Consider the following 23,450-nt stretch of genomic DNA (forward strand, 5'->3'; position numbering starts at 1 on the left):
GCCCTCACTTCTTCTGCCAGGCTGGGACCACCTTGACTTTCCAGGTCTGCGTGACACTGACACCCAACAAATACTTATTGGATAGACTGAATCCATCTAGATGTAAGGCAATGGTTTGAGAAAATGTTCTTTTGCTTATTTTTATATGTGTCATTATCCTTCTGTCCATGGGAATTAGTCAGTTCTAAAGGAACTATGGGCAAAGCATTAGTGAGAATAAACAGAAATTCACTGTTTGCTAGCAAACTATATGTCAAACAGCTAGATGAAGAAACTAGACTCAAACATGAAAACCTCCAACCTGCTTAAGAAATCCTTGATGTTGCTTTTGTATTGCAAGGCAAGGAGATGAGGATCTAGGTAGCAGCAGAGGCGATGTGAAGTGGTGAAGTGTGTGGGCATGCATGTGTTCTGGCAAGCCCGTGTGTGTGTGTCTGGATGTGGCTCTGCGTCCTTCTAATAAACATACCCCTTTTTAAGGATACACAGAGGGGATTTCCTACTCCCAAGCGTTTTTTCTCAAATCCTCAACATGTTCTTCTTTTCCCAGAAAATAATAATCAGTGCAAAAGGGATTGAAGCACATTTTAAATTTAGATTATACCCACTTGTGTATGTTTTATGAAACCCACTAGCAAGGAAATAACATACACGAGGCCTTACCTTGTTAGTTTGTCTAATTAGTCTAAAAAGCCTTGAAAACAATTTCCAGTTGGCATTATTACTACACTCAACTACCCCTTTGAGAACGTTCTCTTACAATGCATGGAAATGGATTGTCTACCCTCATGCAATTAGTTACAAAACAACTGGCATGTGTAATCAGGGGCCAGTATCATGAATACAAAACATCTGCACTGCTAAGAGGGGTTCTGAGCTGCCAACCACCTCTTTGGCAACAGTTAATTTTTGTAATCAAGAACAGAGGGACTCTCCCTCTAAAAATTCTGTCTTCAGAAGAAACTCCGTGCGAAATGGTTCTGTGGATGAAAAATTTTGGTTGGCTCGACACATCCCGACAAAACCTTCAGCATGCAGGCAGAGGGAGCATATGGAAAACAAGACTATGAGTTTCCATAAAGAAGTGCTGTGAGCTTTTTGAGTGATGGGGAGGGATGACCAGTGGGAGAACTGGGACAAATAAGAAGTTTCTATGGTGTGATTCACATAAATTTGACTTCTGAATACAGGTATGGTTTTCTCAGAAATTCTGTACAGGAGGTTAAAGTGAAACCTGGCTTATCGATACATATGGCCCAAGGGCAATATCTGTTTCTTTCTTGCCCTAAACTTTGTTGGACCAAGAGCCTGGGGGACAGGGTTTAGAAGTGCTAAACTGGCTTTGCTAGACTGAGTCATCGTTCCCCACTTATGTCAACTTACTTCAGCTATTCTTTCAATCTGGGGCCTTGTAAAGATGATTCTGAGTCTTTTTAAGTCCTGACAAGGCAGAGTACTGCAAATGCCATTTTGCTTGAGTAACTAATACATATGGCTAGAAATATTAAACAGTGAAAGAACTTTCTGGAAACATGGTGAGGGTTCTTCAACCACACATCAGTAACCATAAGGCAAGGTGGTCCCTGCTATGAAGACAGCGGGTCTCAAACTGTAGGGTGTATCAGTGTCATTTGGAGGGCCTGTGAACACACAGATTGCTGGCCCACTCCCAGAGTCCCTTAGTCTGGATGTCTGGGGTGGGGCCTCAGAATCTGCATTTCTAGCAACTTCCCAGGTGAGGCTGATACTGCTGGGTTCAGGGGTCACATTTTGAGAATCCCCGGTGGAGGAAAACAGCAGCCCCAACTGCAATTTTGAGGAGAGAGGCCACTTCGGGTTTAGAGGGGGGGGGGGGGAAGGTGTAAGGTGGCAGCAATGATGTCATAACTGGGATTCCAACCTGTGTTCTTTATGGAGTCACCCGTCACCTCCCGGGACAGTACGGGGAAGGGGAAGAAAGATCAAGAGGATTTTTTTGGAAAAGATTTTCCTCATTGTTAGTGAGGAGGAAAAGACTGAAGATAAATATGCTAGTTTCCACCAGTAAGGTAATGGAATGCGATTAAATGTAGCTTTTCATACTTTCTTAAAACCTGTGTCAGCATTTCATATCAACCCTTAAGATCAACAGATATATGCAAGTTTTATCTTTATTTGGACAGATGACTAAAAAAGCCATCTCGTTAAAGTAATAACCACAGTCGCCAACAAAATCCCAGATGAGAGCATGTCTGTGAGGTGGAAGGCCAATCCCGGTTGGATGATCCAGGGGGGGCTGAGGGTATGATCCCGGGTGGAGTGTGAGGAGAATGGCTGTGAGGAGAAGGAGGGCCCCACACACTCTTCAATTTTCCCCTTTCCCACCATCCTTGCCTTTGTCTCTTTATTACCATCAAATAATACTTACCGGGTTTACTCACGCGTGTGGCTCTGTCTTCTTCCACTCTGCTCAAATTTTCTTCCTCACTTCCCTTTCTCTTTGTGGCTTGTTCTCAATCTACTGATCCTTTCCCTCCGGCTGCCAACTGTGAACATCATCCCCACCCACTACATCAAGGGTCTGCTTTTTCAGACACGGCATCCAACTGGCGATGCAGCGTGCCTTGACATAGCTTTTCTCATTCACAGGCCGGGATCACACTTACTGGGAGGAAGAAATTTATCATACAGTGAGGCATACCTCAACTGTGCCACAAGAATATTAAGTAGTAACCAAAAGGAATTTACAGATGCCTGTACAGTGAAATAGGAAGAGAAGGGAAGAGGGAGGGAGGGAGAGGCTGACCTTCCTTCTCAGTGTCCACATACATGTTTGCAACCTTCCTTTGGAGATCAAAATGCTAATGTTCTGTGGAGGCTGCTAACAGACCTATATTAAGATCTGACCAAGGGAATCCTAAATAGTTCAGCCTTTTGTGAAGAGCCTTTCTACTCCGCTTACCTCATCAAGACATTTCTCATACTGTTCCCTTTGATTTTCATTTTCCAAAGCCAATGCTGAATTCTCTGCCTGCAGTGAGATACAAAAATAATACAAATAAATCAATGAAATGTTGTGTTAGGTGACAGCTTATTCAATACAGTTACTAAATATACCTCCTCGGGATCCAAAATAATCTTTGAGAAGAATCTTTGACAAGTTTGCTCTAAGTACTATTATAAATAACTCAGGGATGACTTGTGTCCTATCAACTTGTTCACAAAAGTACATTACCATTTCAAGAAATGCAAAAACTTGATATTCTGAACAGGTATCAAATAAAATCATGGCCTGATGTGAGAGTGTTCTGTAAAAAGATTACAATGTTTATTTCATTCTATGAAAATGTCAATGTAAGAAATGCCTTAATCCACTTCATTAAGACCTGTCACAGTTTCACAACCCAATATTTGTTTAGGCCATAGAAAAGAATCTCAGGTATATTCATGAAAGCATAATTCCAAATGCAAACCAAACACGTGGCTTTCCTTGTTAAGCAATGGCTTTTGAACATAAGAATATAATGAGAAATTTAAGAATTTTACTATATTTGAGTCCCTCCCCCTTTCCCCTCCCTTTTAAAAATTACTGCCTCTCTGCTCCCCAGAACCATGTGGGTGTCTGAATGTTAAATAGGTTACTATAGGATACCAGGTTGAATATGATTACTACGTTACAAGTGGAATAAAAACGGGAAAACGTCATGCTCATCAACATATTAGGTTTTAGAAGGAACATGAAATGGTGACATGGGCACTGCCCTCCACATCTGGTGACGTGGGTCCCCTTCAGCTACTACTGGCTCTAGTCTGAATCCTGAACTGTCCAAGTTAACCCTTCCCAAGGCTGCAACATTGACCACACACCCTGCTCCCCCAAACAAGCTCCCCCAAGCAAACTGGCTTCTACCTACCCTTCACTACCTACCCCTTCACCACAACCTGTCTTGACATTTGGAAGCGGGGGTATAGAGTTCTAAATCCGTTTTTTCCCCCAAAACAACGATGGTGATTTTTAGGTGTTAGAAAGAAGGATCAACATTTTTCCCCTTATAGTTTCCTCCTACCTGTTTTTTTTTAACTTTCTATTTGAAATAATTTCAAACTTGCAGATAATTTGAAAGCGGAAAGAACTCCCTCATACCTTCTCCTCAGAGCCACCAGCTCTGTAACATTTTGCCACATTTGATAGATCATCATCTCTTTCTTTCATTGTTTTTCCCTGAAACTTGAGAGGGAACTGCAGGCATGATGTGCTTTATCCCTAAATACTTTTGTGTATGTTTCCATTTTCTTACACAACCAAAGTACAGTTGTCAAATTCAGGAAATATTAATTCATATAATACAACAATCTTATCTTCAGTACCTTTTCCAACTCATCCATTGTTCCAATAATGTCATTACAGAAAATTTTTTTTTCCACTCCTAAAACCTATCCAGGGTCAGGCATTGAATCTATTTGTCACCCATATAGGATCTCTTAATCTGGAACAATCCTTTGGTCTTTCATGTCATTAATTTCTTTTTCTTTTTTTCTTTCCTCCCTCCCTCCTTCCCTTCCTTCTTTCCTTCCTTCCTTCCTTCCTTCCTTCCTTCCTTCCTTCCTTCCTTCCTTCCTTTTTTCTTTCTTGGAAGAATACAGGTCAACTATTTTGTAGAATGTCCCTTAATTTGGGTCTGTTTCAAGTTTCCTCTTGTACACTTGTCAGGAATAGCACAAAAATGGTGTGTGTGTGTGTGTGTGTGTGTGTGTGTGTGTGTGTGTGTGTGATGCTGGGTCCTTCTCAGTGCACATAATTATGTCATATCCATATACCTGTTATTGGACATGTTAACTTTGATCATGTGGTTAAGGTGGGGTCTGCCAAATGTATTTCAAAATCACTTGCCTTTTGTAGTTAATAAATAAATCATGCAGAGATATTTTTAGACTATGAAAATATACTATTTCTCATCAAACTTTTATCAATTTATCTTAGCAACCATTGCATCTTGCCTGAATCAATGATTATTATGTTTGCACACGTTGATTTCTCACTCCATTATTCTACTTACACTTATGAGTTTGCATTTTTTCTAAGAAAGTGCTTTTCCTATTTATTATTTACCTATATGAATACATGGGCTCTTGTATTATTGAAAGGGTTCTAAGTCATTACTGAATTTATTTTGATGCCCAAATTGTTCCAACTTTAGAAAGGTGAACCCTTGTAACCTGTGCCTTTTGACATGTTTCCATCTTTTTTTTTTTGATGTTTATTCATTTAGTTGGAGAAAGAGAGAGAGCACAAAGCTGGGGAGGGGCAAAGACAGAGGGAGAGAAGACCCTCAAACAGGCTGTGTCAGCATAGAGCCACACACAGGGCTTGATCCCATGAACCATGAGATCATGACTGAACCGAAGTCAAAAGTCAGATGCTTAACCGACCGAGCCCCCATATTTCCATAATTTTGAGAAAAGACTCTTTTTAGGCACAAGAAAATGTTTCAAGCCCACTTTGTTTTTTCTCTGCCCCATTCCTGAAATCAGCCATTTCTCTAAGGAATCATGTTTGCTTTTTGTTGGGGAATGATATTTGGAAACTATGATCTGAGTATTAATGTGTTCCCATTGCTACTGAGAGGTCATTTCTTCCAGTCCCTTTCAGTAAAAGGGTTTCTCTCTTCTTCTCTTCACTACACCCACACCCACACCCACACACACACACACACACACACACACATACACACACACTCCATCCCCTACAGAATTCTTCCTTGCCTTCTCCTTTTCTTATTTGTGTCTTCCTTTTCTGCAAGGAGAACACAGGCATTCACTATTATTGGTTTTTTTTTTTTTTTTTTTAATTTTTTTTTTCAACGTTTATTTATTTTTTGGGGGGGACAGAGAGAGACAGAGCATGAACGGGGGAGGGGCAGAGAGAGAGGGAGACACAGGATCGGAAACAGGCTCCAGGCTCCGAGCCATCAGCCCAGAGCCTGACGCGGGGCTCGAACTCACGGACCGCGAGATCGTGACCTGGCTGAAGTCGGACGCTTAACCGACTGCGCCACCCAGGCGCCCCGGCATTCACTATTATTACATTTACTCATTTATTCAACCCTACTGCGCATACAAAATTGTTACACTATGAAAAACAGTAGGAAGAAGAGTTCACAATTTGTTTTTTTTCTTTAGAATGCAGGTATATATAGTAACAATATTGTGTTCAAAGTTACTAGATTGGTAATTGTCCCCCTTTCATAATGGTTACGCTATTCATTCCTTCCTGGAGTTCAGTCCATTTGTTTCTGATGCTGATGGTAGTAATATTTAATTTCTCTTCTTGTGCATTTCACTTCCATTTTTGAATACAGAAAGCGTTAATATGATTCCCAGTGTCAAAACTATACCAAAAGATATACTCAGCAAAGGGTCACTTCCTCTCCCACCCCTTGTCCTCCATGGCCCTCCACCTCTTACAGGTTCATTTATAGTGTTCTCTACTCCCTTCTGTGTCTTACTTTATTGTTACTATCAAGTTACAATGATGTCCCTTGGCTCTCTGCAATTACATATGCCACAATTCCTACCAATCCTCTTGTCACATTCTTTCTGCTTAAATCAGCATGTTTCACATTCATGTCCCGTTCTTCGACCCTGCACCTATCCTTGTTTTAGCTTCTTTAACACATGATGATTGGAGGAGGTGGTCATATATTTTTCTTCATTTCTTTAGCATCTTAGAATTTTCCCTCTTCCTTTTTTCTATCAGAACCAGATCTTCAAATGGCACCTCTTCCTTTTTCCTTGCTTCCCTCTCTCCAGAAACATTGCTTCTCTGAGACAGTTATCTCAGGTCCCCCGCACTTTCAAGCCCTGCCCTACAGCCAGCACTAGGCACTTCCGGTCTCCATCCATGGCCAGTACTGGGAATGTTTTCCCCACACCCTCTGCTCCCACCCTCGCCTGGGACACACAGGCTTGTAGCCTTTGTTCTGTGGATATTTCATTTTTATCTTTCTACTTAACAGTGATTTGGAGTTCTAATGTTCTATTTTCCAGTAACTCAGAAGACATGGGTCATATGTGGTTTTCTTTGTGCCTCTGATGACTGCAATGTTTTCTTTGACAGATATATTAAAAGCCCCAGCTTTAGACCAGTTTGTTAGTTTAATCAACAATGAAATTCAGGTCGAGTGATCAAATGACAATGGGGCACAAAAGTTGAGGGAAATTGCTGGGAGAAGCCGTTTTGGATGTGGTCTTGCTAGTGTTAGATCATCTCACCCTATTCCTGGTTTGAGTCCCAGGATTCAAACCCCTGTTTCTTCTTCAGGTACCAGTACTAATACTTGACTTTGACTTCTTTCCTACATTCTTGTCATGGGTAGACATCTGCTACACAGCCCAGTGATTCCACCTCCGCTGATTATCTGCTTATTCAATATTGGTTATTCCTAGGCTGTTTCTTCTCTTCATTTCCACCCCCACCTCCCAATACTCAACTGAAAGCTGTTTCTTTTTGCTCGCTGCCGTTTCCTTCAGGGACTGCTGTGGCCTGTCACACTGAACTTCATTCATACCTGCAGCTGGTGTTACCTCCCAGGTCCCCCTCAGTCGAGGTGGGAGGACCGGTTCTAGGTTCTAGCCCCAGTGTGGCAGTCTATATGGCAATACCCATCATGAAACCTTTAGCGAGCCATTTAATGTTGCTGGGTTTACAGTTCCTTAGGTAATAAATGAAGGGAACAGCCTAGCCAATCTACAAAGCGACTTCCAGTTCAAATATTTGAATACTGTGAATCACAGGGGAACTGCCAGAATTCCAATTCTATAAAGTCGCTGCTTTCTTTGGAGAAACTGAGCTTGTGTGGGGTCTGCTGGTTTCAGTAAGGCAACCACACAAAGGATAATGGGAATAGATAAAGGAGAGAATGGCAATGCCAGTTTACATTGTTTTCACTTTAAACGTCTTGGAAAAACTGTGTAAGGAAGTAAAGCTGAAAATGAGAATTTATATGGGATGTCTCTCTCTCACTCCTACCCACAATATCATGTTGCAATAACACTACAATCGATCCATTCAGATAATTACCATCATTACACCACTTACATTACTTGCCTCACGTTTACTGCTCTGACAATCTATTACAGGCAAGCAAATTAAATACCTAAAGGGTTCTGGGGAAGACAAAGTCGTCACATTTATGGTTAATGCGTTCTGTTACAGAGACCAATTTAATTGATGTAATCCTACATATCCCAGGGGACAATAGAGATATTAACAATTATGCCGGTGAAGTTCAAATAATCTTGAACCTGTGATCTTCTTTAATGCATTTGCACTTATTAGAAATTCAGGATTTACCTGCTACCAAGATGAGGCAACAGGGGAAAAAGAAAACAAAAGAAAGAAACAAACAAAACAAACCTTAATTAAATGTGATTTAAAGAAACAGTGGATAATTTTATGGCAGGGATGGGAAAGGACAGGGAGAGAGGAAAAGAGAAGTAGGTGTTACTACTGAAACTTACAGAAATGACAACACAGGTCTTTTTTAACTTTAAGAAATTATGTTATTAACTCAGTATACTCAGAGGATGTAATTAGAGCATGCGTGCTAACTAAACGTACTGGGTCTTGGTATTCAGTTTTGCCTTCTATAACAACCAAAAACTTTTCCCAGACTTACTTCCTGATTTAGAGCTCCATGTGGTTTCCTCACAACCCCCAGTTGCCGGGATCTAAGTTCCTGATTTCATCTCTAAAGTTCTCACACATTTTAATAAAACTGAATAGCTTTCTAGAGTAAATCTATATCGTTTGGGTTTACTGTGGAGGATGGGTATAAATTAATATATACTTAAAAGGAACGATGTTTTTCAAAGGTCTTGCTCAGTGAATAAATGTTAGCCAAAACTTACAAATGACTGAACAGACTGATGCTTCTAGATTGCTGCTGTACATTAATTCTCTAAATGCTTATTATATTTGAAATCTCTCTATACCATAAATTAGCTTAATACATCTTTGATGACTGAATGTCTGTGTTCCCCCAAACTCCATATGGTGAAATTGTAATGCCTGATGTGATGCTACTAGGAGATGGGGTGGGGGGGTGGTCTTTGGGAGTGATTAGGACATGAAGGTTGAATCCTCCAAAATGGGATTAGATTTATATAAAAGAGTCTCCAGAGACCTTGCTAGCTCCCTTCCACCATGTGAGGACACAGCAAGAAGGCGCTGGCTGTGAACCAGGAAGCAGACCCTCAACAGATCTTGACCATGCCAGAGGCATGATACTGGACTTCCTGGCCTCCAGAACAGTGAGAAATAAATTTCTGTTGTTTATATACCACCCAGCCATGTTTTTTTGTTACAGTGGCCTGAATGGAATAACACAACATCCTCTTCCATAACCAAAGGTAGGATATTTCTGCGCAAAAAAGTTCCCTCTGCATTAAGTAACAATTCCACTGTAAGCTTTTTACCTTCCATAGCCTTCCCACTCACCTATCCAACATCCATCTATCTGTGTTTGCTGCTTGAGAGCATATGGCATCTCTCAAGGCAGGCCAGCCTCCTGGGTCTCTCGTGAGGACCCAGATCTTGTTTCCTGGCCTGCACGCCTTTGCTTCTGCTGCATTAACCTGGAGTCTGCCCCACCTCCCTAGTGGCCCTTCTAAATCCCACTCAATATTTTGTGGTCTGATTCAAACATGAACCTCAAAAGCTAAAATGGGGGTGTATATTAAAGTTTAAAAAGCAATTTCAGATGTACAAAACTATTTGGAAACCATTACAAAGAATCCTCCTACCTTTCACTCCCAATGCCTCAAAAGGTTACCTTTTTGCCACACTTACTTTATTACTTGTTTAAAATCAGAGATCACTAAAAGAATTTTTTTCAAAGTAAGATGCAGACATGATATCCCTTTACCCCTTAATACTGTGAAGAGTATTTTACGAAAAATACATTTTCTTACATAGCTGCTGTATAGTTATCAAATTCAAGAATTGGGGCGCCTGGGTGGCGCAGTCGGTTAAGCGTCCGACTTCAGCCAGGTCACAATCTCGCGGTCCGTGAGTTCGAGCCCCGCGTCAGGCTCTGGGCTGATGGCTCAGAGCCTGGAGCCTGTTTCCGATTCTGTGTCTCCCTCTCTCTCTGCCCCTCCCCCGTTCATGCTCTGTCTCTCCCTGTCCCAAAAATAAATAAACGTTGAAAAAAAAAATTTAAAAAAAAAAAAAAAAAAAAAAAAAAAGAATTAACTTCCATACAAAATCCTAGTCCACTCTACAGACCTTGTTCACATTTCACCAATTATCCCCCTAATGTCCTTATTGAGTCCGGGATCAACTCCAGGTTCCCTGCACTTAATTATCATTTCTTTGTAGTCTCCTGTAATGTGGAATACTTCCTTTGTCTTTCGTGACTTTGATATTTTTCAAGAATACAGGCCAGCTATTTCGTAGAGTATCCATCAATTTGTTTCATGCTTCCTCATGGTTACATATAAGTATTTTTGGCAAAACTATCACAGCGATGATATCGTGTCCTTCTTGGTACATGACATGAAGAGATATGTGGTGCAGATTTATCTCATGACTAGCCTGCTAACTTTCATCACTCAATTAGGTTGGTATCCACCAGATGTGACCATGAAAAAGGTATTTCTCTTTATAATCAGTAACTATCTTGTGGGAAGTTACTTCAAAAATATATAACTACCCAAAGTCTTTGAGATTATGCAAATATCTAAATAGCCACACATTGTTCATATATTTTAGCATCCGTTGATAATTTTTTGCCTAAAACAATTAATACAGTGATGGTTACCAAATGGCAATTTTTAAATCCCACTATTACTCCTATGTTCATTAGTGTGAACTCTATTATAAGGAGGGGGTCATACATTTTAACAATTAATTATAATGCCTTCAATTGGGATTAATAGTTTTATGAATATTGATAATATTCTCTCAAGCCAAACTGTAAGCCCTTTGGGACCGGGATGATGCCTTATATGCCTCTTTTCAAAAGAGTAAGATTTAAAATTTTACTATAGTTTTGGGTGGAACTAAAACTCACTTTGATATTTATATGTACTTAATACCAGCGAGTTTGCACAAGTAGTATGTCAGGCACTTTTACCTATGTGCTCTCTGTGGTGGTCACAGACATACATACAGATATATCCTGATGTATCTTTTTGATAATCACTTATTCACAAGTGGGAAGTTAAACAAATGACAAACAATTTTTACTCTTTACATATGTCAATTTATTATTATGCTATCTATAGTTTCCAAACAACAACAAACAGTATACATCATCTGACCCATTTTGACAACTGGCAGAATATTTAAAGTTTCTACTTCTCTATACTAAGCAGTATGAGAAATTGGGTTTTTGTTCCTAAAATGTTAATTTCACTCATCACTAGTATTACCATAGCGGTAGATTAAAAATGACTGAAAATGCTTTATGATGTATGTCCTATACTCTGGACTGGCCTTATTGACTTGCCTGGCTAATAGAATGTAGCTGAAGTGCCATTATGGGGACCTCCAAGGCTAGACCATGAGTGTTTTGGCTTCTACTTTGGCCTCTCAGAACACTAGCTCTTGGAGTCTTGAGCTGCCACGTAAGAAAGCTGGTATGTTCATGTGGTATCAGGCCAGGGCCACACGGAGAGGCCCTGGAGGATGAGATGCCCTGTGGAGAGATACAGGCCAGGGAGCACTGAGAAGCCAGATATGGGAGCAAGGAAGCGATTTTGGAAATGGATCTTCTAATTCTAGGTTGGAAATGAATCCAGCTGTGTCCTTTTCAAATTCAGGACCCACACAGTTGTGGGAAAAATAAGACAGTCATTTTAGGCCTCAAAGGTTACACAGCAATAGATAAGTGGAATGGACATATTTAGGAGATGAGCCAGAACATCAATTTTTCCCTGCATACATCCAGTTACTGATCTCTCACTGTTCTCCAAGAAATATTCTATGGAGGCTACAAAGATATACAAAATAGGGGCTACCTCAAAGAAGGAAATAGCCTCATAGAGGAAACAAATTAATTTCTCACATTGAAACCTATCATACAATAAGATTAGAGGGAAAAATAATCGGTTAATTTTACCTGAGGTAGGAAGAGGGAACTTGACCTTTGAATGAGCCTACTCAATAGGCATTCAAACCAACAGCAAAAGTCCTCATTGGAATGAATAAAAGAAGTATTACAATTTTGAACAAAATACCAAGCAAATGACATCTGGCTTGTATTAGGAATTGGAAATTATCCCACCATGATAGAATCCTGGGTGTAGATGCTGCCAAATTATTATGAAAGTGAATAATGTCAGGCACCAGTAAATATCCACTGCAGAGAATATCTTGGGTTCAAGAGTGATGAACAAGAACAAACTGATGCTGTGCAAATGAAAGCAGTAGAAATGCAGCAGGGATACTGTGGTCTGGAGGAAAGAAGGTGGAAAGAGGAAGGAAAAAAGAAAAAGAAGAGAAGTCCAATCCACAGAACTTAAAAAGGATGCATCCCTGTGGCTACCTCTGCTGCAAAAGGTGGTCTTTTTCAGAATGTGTCTTCCTATCTGACCAAAAATCTTTCAGTTCAGCAAAGGTACACAGGTCAGAATAAGGGTAAGAAGGCTATTTGGGAAAGTGTGTTCCTTTACAACTCCCACCCTGAATTGGGGTCCTGTGTGCTCTAGTTAAATAACTTACTTGCTAACTACAGTGTCATCCAACTCTGGTCTCTGGGCCAAGGAACCTCACATCCAGCCTTTTGAACAAAACAAGGCATGCCCCCAAAATCCAGAATGACACCATAGTCTGTTCTATTTTGAAAGCTGCCTAGAAACACTAGGAGAATAAATCACCACAGGAGGGGCTAAGTCTGCCATTAAGCATGCCATCCAAGTATGCACATTTTGATTTAGTAGAGGGGTGGAAAGCCTGAGTACAAAGGACGACACCAAGAACTGGACTTGGATATTGAATCTCCTTCCCTTTATCACCATCAAATGAACCTGATGGGGTCTGTATCATTCACCTTATCGTAGCCCGTCACTGTAGTGACTGTGCTAGAGATAGGTGGCTAAGGGGTGTTTCCCACTGACTCTATTTAAGAGCAATAGTCTCTTATACCCAGGTGGGGTCTAGGGCTCCTATACATTTTGGAGGAAAATTCTGTCATCCTAAAAAATTCAGGAAATAGTTATGAGCTGTGCCCATCCACAACAGGAATGAACATGGACACTTGTGTATCCAAACATGAAGACATATCACCGAAATGTCCTTGCCCTTGCACTCTCAAGACCTTAGGGATAGTCGCTAAGTCCAGGCCTAAAACAAGGCAATGGGCACATAAATTGAAATAAAATGTTATCCCTCTTTCAAGGAGTTCAGAATCCCATGCAATGAGAATGTGTTACGTAGGACCTGTCTGCAGGTTCATTTTTGAAGAATTAAATAGAAAACATTTCACAGTGAAACTTCTGTGTACTTCCAGAATTTAAATCCTTAGGTGGGGCTCTAGACCAGGGGTTTGCAAACTTGGGTATGCATTAGGGTGACTTGGTGTGTTTGTTAGGTCAGCTTGTCGGGCACCAACCGTGTTTGGATTCAGCCCATCCAGGGAAGGACCCATTAATTTGCATCTCCAAGTTCCTAGGTGATGCTGATGCTTACTGGTCTAGGAACTGTATTTTGAGAACCAGTGTCTCAGTAGGATCAGTTTCAGAATGAAGGCAGTGGTTACTTTGCACCACCCCCAGCTGTTGCCAACTTTGAACGGCTCAGGAGTTTCTTACTGCTTTTCTGGATTTGGAGGTGGCTGCCATGTGTGTCTTCTCCCCCAGAAGCCCTCAAAAATCTCTTGAGTGGAACAGGTGCCTGCTCTCTGCTTCCACAATGTACCATCTGTGTACCTCTAGGAGAGCATCTACTGTAAAGATTCTCACTTCATGTAGATGAAAACATACAAGTTTGTGCTTTGCTTTCTCTTACTCATTTTATGAGTCCGCCTCTCTCCTCTTACCTCAGTGATTCTCACTGGGGAGAAACAGTCCCTTAGAGGATATATTGATGTGTGTCTCTGTTTCTGTGCGTGTGTGCGTGTGTGTGTGTGTGTGTGTGTGTGTGTGTGAATAGGAAAAAATGTGTGTCACTTGGACAAATATTATTTGATATTGTATTGTATCTGAAAAATAATAAAAGGTAATGCTTTCACAGTAGAAACAGAAAAGAAAGCTCCATAATTTTCTTGCCTACAGGGGACATTCAGGAAAGAAATCCATGTATGGAGTTGGGAGGCGGTAGGAGTGGTAAGAAGGGTATATCATCCTAGGAGCAAAGTCTGAGATTCTAATGGGAGGACACAGTGCGCTTTTTTAATTTCCTTTTTATTCTTATTTTTTATAATGGAAAGAGGCCTGGCCTTTGAAGTCAAGTAAGTGTTTATTTGGATCCTGGTGCTGCCTCTTGCCTGCCATGACCGCAGGCAAGTCACTTGGGCTCTGAGCCTGTCTTTCCTTGGTAAACAAGAGGAAAAGGAATACCCATCACTCCTTTGATGTTGAATGGCATGATGAATGTAAGGTACATCTAACACAGCGCCTGGCCCCTTACAGGATTCGATCAATGTCCGTTTCCTTCTGCCCTTTGTAGAACAACTCCCATCTGAATCTGGGCAGCTCACAGGCTTCTGCAGGGGGAGAGGCGTCAGCCAGGGGGTCTTTGTGGACTGGAGAGATTCTAGCCAAGAGCAGTGTAACATGGGCCCTCACACCTGGGTCTTTTAAACAGCCTTGCACATAGGTCAGCTTCTGGCACTGGCTCCCTTCATCTGAAACCTTCTCTTCTCCTTTCCCTCCCTCTCTTACTCCTCATTCCCACTTGCCAGAGCCCATTTATCTACCACCCTCCCCTGCAGAAAACTCGCTATCACAGAGATACTCCCAACTTCCTTCACATTAAGATTCACAGCTGATAAATAAAGCACTAAGAGGATTTGCATTTTAAGAGAGGATTAAGGAGTGAATCTTTAATTGTAGCAATGGCTGAATTAGAAAGCGGGAAAGCAGGCAGGTTTGCAAGGGTGTAGGTTGGTCTAGGATAAGCCATCGCATTTCACCTTGAAGCCATGTCACAAGTGATCACCTAATGGGCTCTCTTGTAAGGCCTAGAAGGACTTGATCATGAGAATCTCTACTATGTCATAGGGCAGTTGAAATGAACCATGTCCCACTTGGTTCTTCTCAAACTGAACATATGAAATAGTCATCTCTCTGGCTTGTGGGTGCCACTGATCCACTAAGAACAGGGTGCCACCTGTTCTTAGGTGCCTATTCCCTGCCACCCCTTGGCTACAACACCCGCCACATACAGTGCAGGGTGGTTGACATCCCCCCAACCCCTGGCTCAATGAAGGCAGGCCATGTTGTTTCCTCCATCCTGCACTGCCTGGGATGCAGAAGGGTAACCAGACCATTTGTAATTCTGACCCTTTCCACGTACAATCCTTACTTCCCAGGGATGTAGACTGCAGCTATGATTATAAAAAGAAATTTTAATTGGTTAGGGGAATAAACACTTCTGTTTTATGTGTCCAAGGTGTTGTTTGTTGATTCTTCTCAAACTTACCTTCAAACCCTTGCCACTTGCCAAGGCCACAGATACTACGTGTTGGGAAATCACCACCATTGCAGATTCCATCCCCACCCCTACACACGGTACTATAAACTATAACAGAAAAGTCCAACTAAACTCTTTAGACTGATATGCAGTAAGAACAATCAAGCCAGGCTGAGGGAGACACAGGCTAGCCAATGGCTCGGGGACCTGAGACAAGAGCTGCGCACAACCTCCCAGCAGCGGGACCACATTCTCACCTCCTCAAAACAAGCTCCTCTTTGGGAATGTGCTGGCAAATGTTTAACAATCTGCTGGGAGAGAAGAGTCCCACTTGGAAGTCTTTTCCAATTTCTATGGTGTAAATACTGCCACCATGATTGAGTCCAAGGCCCCAAACACAAAGTTGGGAGGAGATGCATGGTAGCATATCATCATATAGTGTCCTCACCATATAGGATATAGAGCTCAGATAACAGTAAAATGGTGTCACTGATTTGAAATGAGATACGTGCCCCTATGTTTATTGCAGCATTATTTACATTACTCAAACTATGGAGGCAGCCCAAATATCCATCAATACATGAATTTGTAAAGGAGATATGGTCTACATACACAACGAAATATTACTTAGCCATAGAAAAGAATGAGATCTTGTCATCTGCAACAACGTGGATGGAAATAGAGGGTATATGCTAAGTGAACAAAGTCAGTCAAAGACAGATATATGATTTCATTCATAGGTGGAATCTAACATAACAAAATGAGCAAACACACAAGCAAAAGCAAAAACAGACCCATACATATGGAGAAAAAACTGGTAACTGATGGGAATGGGGGCAGGATGGGAGGTACAGGCTTCCAGCTATGGAATGAATAAGTCATGGATTAAAGGTATAGCATAGGGAATATAGTCAAGGGAATACAGTCAATGGTATTTTAATATTGTTGTATGGTGACAGATGGTAGCTACCTTTGTGGTGAGCATAATATATACAGTTGTTGAATCACAATGTTGTACACCTCCAACTAATGTAAAAAAATAGTAAAATGGGGTGCCTGGGTGGCTCAGTTGGTTAAGCGTCTGACTTCAGCTCAGGTCATTATCTCGCAGTTCATGAGTTTGAGCCCCGTGTCGGGCTCTGTGCTGACATCTCAGAGACTGGAGCCTGCTTCTGTGTCTCCCTCTCTCTGCCCCTTCCCCACTCAGGCTTGCTCTCACTCTCACTCTCTCTCTCTCCCAAAAATAAACATTAAAAAGTTAATAAAAAATAGTAAAATGTAAAATAATCAGGAAGTGATGAGTTTTGAGTGTGTATTGTCTTTGCCATTAAATGTAACTTACATAATTTAATTAATAATACTTGGTGTGTTTAATGACAGGCTCACAAAATTCTTGAAAAGATAACAGTTGGATCTCCAAAGCTGGTATGAGCTTCCTTCCACACACCATTATTTCCATCTATCATAGATCTTGAGACTATCTCTCCGATGGGGTAAATGTACCCATTTATATCTGCTAATACAAAAGGGTTTACTGATTGTGCTCTGCTTGGAATTTTATTCAGGAACCTACTTGACTCAGCAGTGACCATCAGGCCTCTCAGCTTGATGTCATTCCCAGCTCTGCTCTCTTCCTGAGGTCTGTTTATGCGATTTAGTTTCAGAAACTCAAGTGTCATATAAAGTGTCATAAAGCTGATAGCACAGGGACCTCCTCCCTCATTTAATGAGGTGCCTTCCTTCACCTCTGAACTTGCTAAGGAGGTTAGCCTCACGACCCCTCCCCTGAAACTCTTTCATCCACCACTTCTCAGGCCCTGTCCCCAACCCCACACAAGCTGGAAGAGGAAAACTGATGCATTCAGCTTGCAAAAGACTGCTTTTGAGAGTCAGACATGTGTGGATTTAGGGAAGTGAAGATTTGTGGGTCTGATGAGTGTGTGTCTTTAAAGGCTGATACAAACATTCTATTATTCCAAACATTTAATAGCACTGTCAAATTATGCCTATTAAAATTGAAAATTTCAGCAATTCAACAAATTACATATTTGAGCTCAAGATGTAACAAGCATTTTCCAATCATGACAGAGCCAACAATTTAGGTACTCTAAAATTCTTAGCAAAAGCAACCTTTACACATATCTCCCCCACCCCCAAGATGTGCTTCAGACATAGAAAATCTATGACTTTTAAGTAATTCCTCAACCTGAATCACCTGCTTCTTAGAGGAAGACAACGTCTGGTCTCAGACATTTCTCAGACTATATTTACTTATATTTTTTTCTTCAAAATCTTGAGGAATGGGTATTTGTTCCCCGGTACCAAGAAGCAGGTGATTCAATTTGAGGTATTAACTGGGAATTACTTGAGGAATAGGATTATTTGACTTCTGAGCTATTCAGGAACTGAAGGACAAATGGGAAGAAAACAAGAGCAGACATCTGTGTTCCAGGAATCATTTTACGCCAAAGAGGAAGTTACTTAAAAAATGCAAATAAAAGTACAAAGATATACCATCACACATACACATACACACACACACACACACACACACACACACACACACGACAGGCACAAAGTGAAATTTTTATATGCAAGTGTTAGCAACAAGAACTCTGAGATACCACAGGTGGGAGTGTACATTAGTTATACCCATTTTAGAAGAGTTTGGCTTACAAACAATAAGAGACTCTTAAAAACTGAGAATAAACTCAGGGTTGATAGGGGGTGGGAGGGAGGGGAGGGTAGGTGATGGATATTGAGGAGGGCACCTGTTGGGATGAGCACTGGATATTGTATGGAAACCAACTTGACAATAAATTTCATATTAAAACAAAACAAAACAAAAAACAAATAAAGAAGAGTTTGGCTTAACCTGATAAAGGAGGACACTCATACATTCTGACCCAGCAATGCCATTTCTAGGTATATTAACTATACATACCTGTGAACATATATACTAGGATGCCCATATACATGTATTCACAACAGCTTTGTTCTCATCAGCTCCCACAGAGAATTCAAATGAAAATTTACAGTGCATTGGATAATTTGTGGTAAATTTATATGAGAGAATACTACATAGAAGTAAAATACAGTGGAATAAAACTACATGAATGAATCTTGCAATCACAGCACTGAGCAAAAGAAGCAAGATGTATATTTAAACGTACATGTGTGTATGTATACACACAGGTGACTCTTGAACAACAGGGGTTTGAACCACAAAGGTCCACTTATATGCAGATTTTTTCTACAAATGCAGCATATTTTCTCATGATTTCCTTAACATTTTTTTTTCTCCAGCTTACTTTAGTGTAAGAATACAGTATACTGTACATATGACACATGAAATACGTGTTAATCGGCTGCTTATATTATCAGTAAGGCTATTAGTTAAGTTTCTGGGATCAAAAAATTATATGCAGAATATCAACTGTGTAGGGGTTTGGTGCTCCAACCCATGTTTTTCAAGGGTCGGCTGTGTGTGTGTGTGTGTGTGTGTGTGTGTACCTGCATACATATACACACATATATAAATATACACACACACAATACACACATACATCAATGCACTGACATGATTTCCTATACAGAGTCTAAACAGTGAAAAAGTTAAATTACATTGTTTAGAAATACATATATAAAAAGTGAAACTCTACTTTTTTTTCCCCCCCAAAAGTAAGAGAAGGATCGTTACAGAAATCAGATTAACTAGTATCTCTAGTAGGGAGAAAGGAAGCTGTGGTAAGAGAGGAGCCCGTGCAGGAGTCCATGGTACCGGCAATATTTCATTTGTTAACCTTATGGCAGTTACTTAATTTCTTTGCTTTATCATTCTTATCTGTCAATGGACATTTCAAGTCCCTTTCTGTACGACACATCACAAACATATGCACACATACTTATACAAACAAACCCACAAATAAGTGATAGAGCACTGGGCAGGACATGAGGGCCAGGCATTTCTGGAAGGGCCTCAGTGGGTTTGGGGAGCTGAGTTCCACAGTAACAGGTCAGTGAGTAGATAGAAGGTGACACTAGTTAGGGATAAGGCCACAGAGATGGAAGGAGCCAGATGTCAGGGTGAAGGAACAGGAGCAAATGTATATTTCCCTTTTTTTTTAAGTTTATTTATTTTGAGAAAGAGAGAGAAAGCACGAGTGTGGGTGGGGCAGAGTGAGACAGAGAATCCCAAGCAGGCTCCACACTGTCAGTGCAGAGATTGCTATGGGGCTCAAATCCATGAACCATGAGATCATGACCTGAGCCAACGTCAGACACTCAACCAACTGAGCCCCCCAGGTGCCCCACAAATGCTTATTTCCACTAACTAACCCCAGCACCAGTGACTGAAGGGAGTGAAGAGAAGAGAGAGAGATGAGAAAACACATGACTATCAAGGACGACATGGAGGAGGGGGAGAAAGACATGCATTTGAGAGACAATTCAAAACAGATTCATCAGCTCCCAACCAGGAGCTACATGAGGAGGAGAGCTGAGAAGTGAAGATGTCATGAAGGTTTTTATCTCAGGTCTCTGAGAGTGCGATAAGGTCTTTAGTAGAAATGGAGAACAAAGTGAGATAAACAATATTATGGGACGCATCGGGCTCTGGGCTGATGGCTCAGAGCCTGGAGCCTGCTTCCGATTCTGTGTCTCCCTCTCTCTCTGCCCCTCCCCCGTTCATGCTCTGTCTCTCTCTGTCCCAAAAATAAATAAACGTTGAAAAAAAAAATTAAAAAAAAAAAACAATATTATGGGAGATTTTTAGAAAAAAGTCTATTGGTTTGCTACGTAATGATTTTTTTTCCTTCCTGCAGAGAAGACACAATGGCCACAAACGTATAAGCCTGGTTCTTACGCAAGATTTGCCGGTAGTCACCCTAACTCCTCTCCTCTTTCTTCCATTGTTGGCACGTTTTCATGAAATTCTTAAAATTTTTTTAATGTTTATTTATTTTTGAGAGAGAGAGAGAGAGAGTGAACAGGGGAGGAGCAGAGAGACAGGGAGACACAGAATCAGAAGCAGGCTCTGAGCTGGCAGCACAGAGCCCGATGCAGGGCTCAAACTCACAAACTGTGAGAACATGACCTGAGCTGCAGTTGGACACTTAATCGACTGAGCCACCCAGGCGCCCCTTCATGAAGTTCTTTTGTTCAGTCATGCCAGTGGCTCACACTAACTCTTCCCTCTCTCTTTAGGGAAGAATAACGTCCCTTTGCTTAAGAATCCACAAGGAAAACATATTAAGCTTTAGGAAGATTGTGGTTCACTTTAATTATGATGCATGACTTCTGGCCTTTCCACTCAGGACAACTGCCCTTCCACACAGGTGGAGGAGACGGACAGTGGAGAGTCAACGGAAGGCAACCTTCAGCCCTGCTCCTCACTTTCATCTACTTCCAACACGAGTGGGCAACAGCTGCCCTAAATGGAAGCTGTCTGCCTTTCTGCAAGGATAGAGTGCAACAGGTAGCATTGTGTCTAAGGCTAATCTAGTCTGGGTTTGGTCTTTAGCTGGAACTTACAAGGGTATATAAAACCCCTGGACTTAATTGTATCATTTGGTGTCTAGAGATTTCCACTCGGGTTACAAAAAAAAAAAAAAATCTAAACAAGATCTGGTCATGAGAGAACAGTTACCCTTGAATTTGTGGCAGCTCTCAAAATAATTCTGAAGAAATCATGAATTCAATTTTGTATATTTGAGATGTGAGAGTAACTTCTGGAAAAGGTGTGTCCAGGAGTTGTAAGCATGGGTCTAATTTAAGACAAAGCCAGGGCTGGAGCCATTGCTGTACCTGGGATGGAGAAGAAAAAGGGAGGAGCTCTACAAAATTATGATGATGGTGGCAATGACAGTTAACAAGCACTGATGATGACCATGTGCCAGGCTCGGTGTCCAGCATGTAATATACTTCATCTTCAAAGGGAGAATCTGTTTTTCTCTCCACTTTGTAGAGAAGCAACCTGAGGCTCAAAGACATTTACTGACTGTCTTTAGCTCACACAGACCTGACAGAATCACAGGTATTCTAAATCAGTACTGTAAACACCTTACCATTCTGAACTCCCAAATGTTACCCTAAACTAAATATCCTTGTAAAAACCACATTTCCTGTTTCCAAGTCCAAGAGCTGAAAGGGGGTGGGATGATTTCCCGTTCCTCTTTAGAGAACTGGCAAAGCAGCAGGATTTGCTTTGAAAACGGTGGGGAAAGAAGAAAGCTAACACATTTATATACCGTCCTAATTCCTCTCAATCCAGCTTTTAAAATTTCCTGGGCTGTTTTGTGTGGGTGAGTGGGTGGGAGCTGGCAGATATTTTTAAGCAGTTGGGACCCTGGGGTGATAAGGGATGAGGAGAACTGAAATGTAATTCCTTTTTGAGGGCTAGGATAAAAGAAGAGTAAACACCTCAGCTTATAGCTCAGCTCAGGTACAATAATAGACATGTAGGCTGAAAGCTAGCAGCCACCAATTTTATTAAAAGACTTTTTCTGTTTGAATTACACATCGCTCTACCAAGATAATATTGAATCTCTGTGCACACTGTGTACTTACCCAGTGATGCTACTCAGGAGGTATTTTATACCTAGATGACGTCTCGTAGAGATATTTTAAGTATAAGCATAGTGTGATATCCAGTGATCTGGTTCTTTAGTTGAGTTTGGTGGTCTTAAAAACATTTTCTAGCAGCATGATGTGGCAGAGAAAACAGGGTTTCAAATTCTAGCCACTTACTGCGGCAGTGATCAAGGTGTTTAATTTCTTTTGACTTTATTTTTCTCCCCTCGTAAACTTGCCAGACTCCCTAAAGCCTTTTCCAGCTACGAAATCCCAGACGTCCTCGAATTTATATAGTAATTACTGCAATACTAATCATCATAAAATCATATATTCTTAAAAGATGATGAAGACAATCAGACTTCTACTTCTGTCATGGTTCAAACAATCTCTTTTACAAAATTCTGAAATATACGGCCCTCACTTGTTCCCTTCTTTGAGTCCCTGAGGAGATCAGCCAACTCCTGCCAGAACTCACAGAGCCTAGCTGGCCTCGTTTCTCTAAGCCAGACTTTGATGCAATCTGTTGATCAGAGAGAAGGGTAACCAAACCAGAATGAAGTCTCATTAAGACAAACATAGATGAAATGTAGGGCTGTGTACAGCAAAGCTTATTTCCATGTCTCAACAGATGGCGAGGAAAACAATGTCTTGTTGATCTGGTTAGAGCAAATTATATATGAAGAGTTCTTCTATATAATGAGAGAGTATGTGGTGTGTGTGTGTGTGTGTGTGTGTGTACAGCATATGCCAGCACTGTAGGAATAGGAACCACTCAAGTACCCCAAAAGTAAGGTCTATGAAGAGTTTTGTAAAGTCCTATTTCATGTTGAAGGAAATCAGCAGTGACATATGAAGGGCTTGCAACAAGGTCCTAGAATTGTCAGAAAGGAGCAGTTACAAGTACTGTTCTAAATGTTAACACCTAATGCATTCACACTACTTCCTCTTACTATCATGTTTGTGAACTCCAGAAGAACTTTTCTTTGCAACTTGTATGACATTTTCTGTTTTCCAGGTCTTACACATCAGTCTGGTGTACCAATCAAAATGTTTGTGATTCCCGTTACTATTGATTTTGGCCTTGGAGCAAACCACGTAAAATAAAAAGATGAAAACCGAAAAGAATAAATAAATAAAAACCCAAAACAACACACACACACACACACACACATACACACACACACACACACCCCTCTCTACATACATACAAAATAGGGTTACTCAACCTCAGCACGACTAACATTTCGGACCAGATTTTTGT

General features: G+C 41.0%; 1 protein-coding gene across 2 annotated transcripts in view; it reads right to left on the reverse strand.

Annotated features, from left to right (window-relative positions):
* The window catches only part of NCKAP5 (NCK associated protein 5), an 890,605-nt gene that overhangs the window by 206,837 nt on the left and 660,318 nt on the right, over positions 1-23,450 (reverse strand). For both annotated transcript variants that reach the window (XM_043576610.1, XM_043576611.1), the window contains exon 8: positions 2,942-3,010. In XM_043576610.1, the coding sequence (XP_043432545.1) occupies positions 2,942-3,010 (69 nt within the window). The remainder of the gene's footprint in view (positions 1-2,941; positions 3,011-23,450) is intronic.

The sequence above is a fragment of the Prionailurus bengalensis genome, chromosome C1 (assembly GCF_016509475.1).
Source record: "Prionailurus bengalensis isolate Pbe53 chromosome C1, Fcat_Pben_1.1_paternal_pri, whole genome shotgun sequence".
Lineage (NCBI taxonomy): Eukaryota > Metazoa > Chordata > Mammalia > Carnivora > Felidae > Prionailurus > Prionailurus bengalensis.